This window comes from Coffea eugenioides, chromosome 9, assembly GCF_003713205.1.
Source record: "Coffea eugenioides isolate CCC68of chromosome 9, Ceug_1.0, whole genome shotgun sequence".
Lineage (NCBI taxonomy): Eukaryota > Viridiplantae > Streptophyta > Magnoliopsida > Gentianales > Rubiaceae > Coffea > Coffea eugenioides.
In genome coordinates, this window is record NC_040043.1 from 32,141,202 (window position 1) to 32,145,114 (window position 3,913).

At 32.7% G+C, this 3,913-nt stretch overlaps 1 protein-coding gene across 1 annotated transcript; it reads right to left on the reverse strand.

Moving 5' to 3' along the window:
- Window positions 1-1,276: 1,276 nt before the first annotated feature.
- LOC113782433 (phosphoserine phosphatase, chloroplastic-like) lies at window positions 1,277-3,524 on the reverse strand. The gene is made up of 4 exons (XM_027328323.1): window positions 3,428-3,524; window positions 2,720-2,852; window positions 1,722-1,815; window positions 1,277-1,357 (listed from the first exon to the last, which is right to left on the reverse strand). Exons 1-4 carry the CDS (start codon window positions 3,522-3,524, stop codon window positions 1,277-1,279), a joined length of 405 nt encoding a protein of 134 aa, XP_027184124.1.
- Window positions 3,525-3,913: the final 389 nt, after the last annotated feature.

Below are 3,913 nucleotides of genomic sequence, written 5' to 3' on the forward strand. Positions count from 1 at the left end.
AATCGCTACAGTAATTTTTTCATGGAAAATGCAATCCAAAGGGTAGTGTATAGAGTCTGTTTTGATGTTCGGGAAATAAGTGGTAGTGGTCCAATGTTGCCAGAGTCTGACAAATATTGACGGAAATGAAGATGAAAACGCAGCAATCCGGCTCTGTTCGGTGGAGAAGGATAAGATTATTAATTTTTGAAATTGCAGTATTAGTCCTTAAAATTTTCTAGCTTTTATAATTTTACACCAAAACTTATTTTAGGTTCTTTCAATTAGGTCCTCAGGATTAGATTAGGTGATTATTGGTTAATTAATGCTTCAATTTGTCGAGTTAAGTTCTAATTTATTTTATTTTCTCTTTTTAAAAGTGATGTAAGGCGTAGGTGCATGTAATTTTGTATTCCTTTTCTTTTCTTTTCTCTTCACTTAATTACTTTTCATTTTTGCTATTATTATGGAATTAGATTGTGCGGACCGTGAGCGCGTTGCTTCTAGGCCTTTCCAATGGAATCCTCGGAATTAATCTTTTTGATTATTTCACTTTATTGTTTATGCATGTTTTATGTGTTTAGATATTAATTACTTACATGTTATGTGTTTAATAATAGATTAACTCAACTTTGGCCTTATACTTAGGAGAATAAAGTTAAACTCGCAACTAGTTTGTTAGGTCTAGGGCGGTGCTTGAGGTAAAACTTCAACATCTCCCCTTCCCAAATGTAGCTTCTGAACACATTTCTTTGATTTTGAAATTTCAAAAGGCTTGGAGTTGTCTAGTTAAAGGGTTTTAATGTGTTTTTTTCAAAATAAAAATTATCTTTTTTTTAAAGATGACTCGGTGCACCTAAATTCAATACCGAGTGGCGACCTCAAAATTTTCAAAAACCCTTTTTCTAGACTTTAATGGGCTCAAATCTGTCGCCTTTGCAAAGTTCCATTTTAGGCTCTTTTTCTTTTTATTTTCATATTTTAATTTTGAAACAACCCAAAAATCATTTTAAACAATGAACTGTTATATTTTTATCTTTTTATTTGAAAATGAGGCGCGACAAAGATATCTGAAATTTATTTTCCTACTGATACTTGATGTGCCTCTTCACTTAAGCAGGTGCATCTAAATTCAATATCGAGTGATGACTCCAAATTTTTCAAAAACTCTTTTTCTAGACTTTAATGGGCCAAAATCTGTTGCCTTTGCAAAGTCCCATTAGTAGAAATAGCTCTCGTTGGGATTTACTTGATTTTTTTCCCTTAGGTTAGTTGTATTCTGTAGATGAAGTGATCATCAAACTAGACAAGATGAACACTTTTTTGCCTCAAGATCAGTTGCACCATCAACAGGAATTCCAAGAATTGATGCAACAGGCTGTTAAACTGCAGCAATTAGAATTTTGACAGTTTCAAGCACAAAGGATGCTTCCATATGAAACATGTGCGATTCTTTTGGGGATTCAAAGTAAGGAACTATTAAAACAGGTAATATTGATGCAGGAAAAGTATCAACTTGGAGGCAGTGCAGCATAAAAATCAGATTACTGAGCCTCAATTTTTTAGCCAATATTTGAACCATCAATTCAGAGAATACTTTAATCAACATCAATAATGACTATAGTATGCTAATGGGCATCTAGACACAATGGTCAATTGATCCAAGAACTCCTAGCCTCAATTGTTATCTGGATGTGAAGAAGAAAAGATATATCAAAGGCCACTCAGAGAGAAGCATATACATTGATCATTCGGCGAAATCCTCCAGAGATAATATAAACATCAGTGTTTCTAGCCTTCATCTTCTTGACTAATTCATCAATCCCACGAGAAATTCTGCAAACCAAGTAAATCAATTAACCCAGACATTTTCATTACTTGGAAAATACAGATCAACTATGGCTTGAAAAACACTAAATGGTTTAGTTTCGTGTAAAGTTCCATGCTATATAACAATACATACTGCATATTATATACAAAGCAACGTTAGATGCAAACACTCAAAAGACAGTAAAATATGATCATGCATTGTCCAAATAGAGTAGTTGCATAAAACTAATTGTTTCTTAATTATTTCACTTGAATCAGGGTTTTGTGTGCAATCAGAAGAGCACACCTTCAAGATGGCAGGCATTCTGAAAGGTCTGATATGGACATCCTAATATTAGATCTTGTTAAAATGCAAATTTTGCATGCCAAAGATATGTGTAACTCATAATCGTAATCCAAATTGAAACAACTACAAGGTGCAACTTTACATGGTTGTAGTCAAGTCATTCACAACTAAACTTCACCATTTTAGTTTTGAAAATTGCACTGCAGTAATGATAAAAACTGATTGACTGTGCACAAGATTGAGAGATAAAACAAGCAGAGTGTCTTTTTTTTGGAGGTTTATATTTGTATTTCACTTCTCCACACGTGATGATGTCCAAAGCATATGGAGCTTACATTGAATTGTTAAAAATAGTAGATGATGTATATAGGCCTCATTAACTGTCAAAAGAACTGTAGCAATTCTAGCATAAATTTCTCACTACTGAATACAGTTTCTTACCTTGGAGGTCTCTTTTTAAGGAAATCTTGGACTTGTGCTATTGAAGGATTAAACAGAGAATCTTGCAGCCAAGGCATCCTCAAAAGGAATAGAACCACTCATTGCCCTAGTAATGAGCACATAATTAGATCAAACATTTAATTCTTTGCATATCTAAATAAGTGTTTATCGAAGACATATCACCTAGTAGTCCATTCTACAACAGCCTTGCCAGCTCCGCAGAACTCAGCATGTTCATCAATGCCCTCATCTAGGCATACTGTACTATCCACGTCAAAGCATACAACATCAGCATTGCACCACACCTCAAGGATTTCTTATAAATTTAAAAGATGCATCAATTAGACATATCACCACTTAAAACTGTCCTCATTCGTACATACTATTAAATAGGGGTGTGAATCAAAATCGAAATCGATAATTCGGAACTTTGAAATCAGAATTTTTCAAAATTTTGGTATTAGAATTTTCGACCGATTTCGATTTCGAATTCACCAATTTCGAATTCGAATTCGAAATTTGGTAAATTACGATTTCACCGAATTCATGAATATAAAAATTATTATTATAATATAAATGTTATATTATATATATATATATGAAAAACAGATTTGAAATCGAAATAGGAATTCCGAATTCAATTTCGAATTGTGAATTCGAAATCAGAATTTTCGATTTGAAAAATCTCATTATCGAATTCGAACAATTCGAAATCGGATATTCCGATTTCCATTCCGAATTACCAAATTCGAAATTTCGAATTTAATTCGAATTCGGTCGGTAAATTGGAATTTTTCAATTTTGCACACCCCTACTATTAAATGTAATTTGTCATCATATTTTATACATTGCATACAAGAAATAAAGTTTTTCTCAGATCTTGAAAATTACCTTTTGATGGCAATGCTTTGTTGAACCGACCCTCTTTTGGGACTTCCAATAGCTGAACCGAAGCATTGATTGAAGTATGTGATTTAAGATTTCTCATTGCCACAAATTTATTACCAAAGGCAATTGTCTTTATCCTCAGAGAAAATGTAGGAGAAAAAACATAACTTTCGTGTGTAGAATAGGTGTGAATTGGGTTCAATTGTGTACTAATTAATCCCTCCATCAAAGCTCCCTGATTGTAGCCAAAAATAAAAACATGTTATATCATTTTCTATGTCAAAATTCAAAAAATTGAAAAATTTTGCATTAAAATTCAACTAAACACAATAACTATTAGTATATAGTGAAGTGTTGCAATAAAAAACGGAAAGAAGGGATGTAGATCAAATCCAAAATTTAGCAAAACGTGAACTTTAAGGAAGTGAATTCAATAATGAAGGAAACTCCATTTCCACATGAACTTGTACATGCGGTTACAAGAATCAA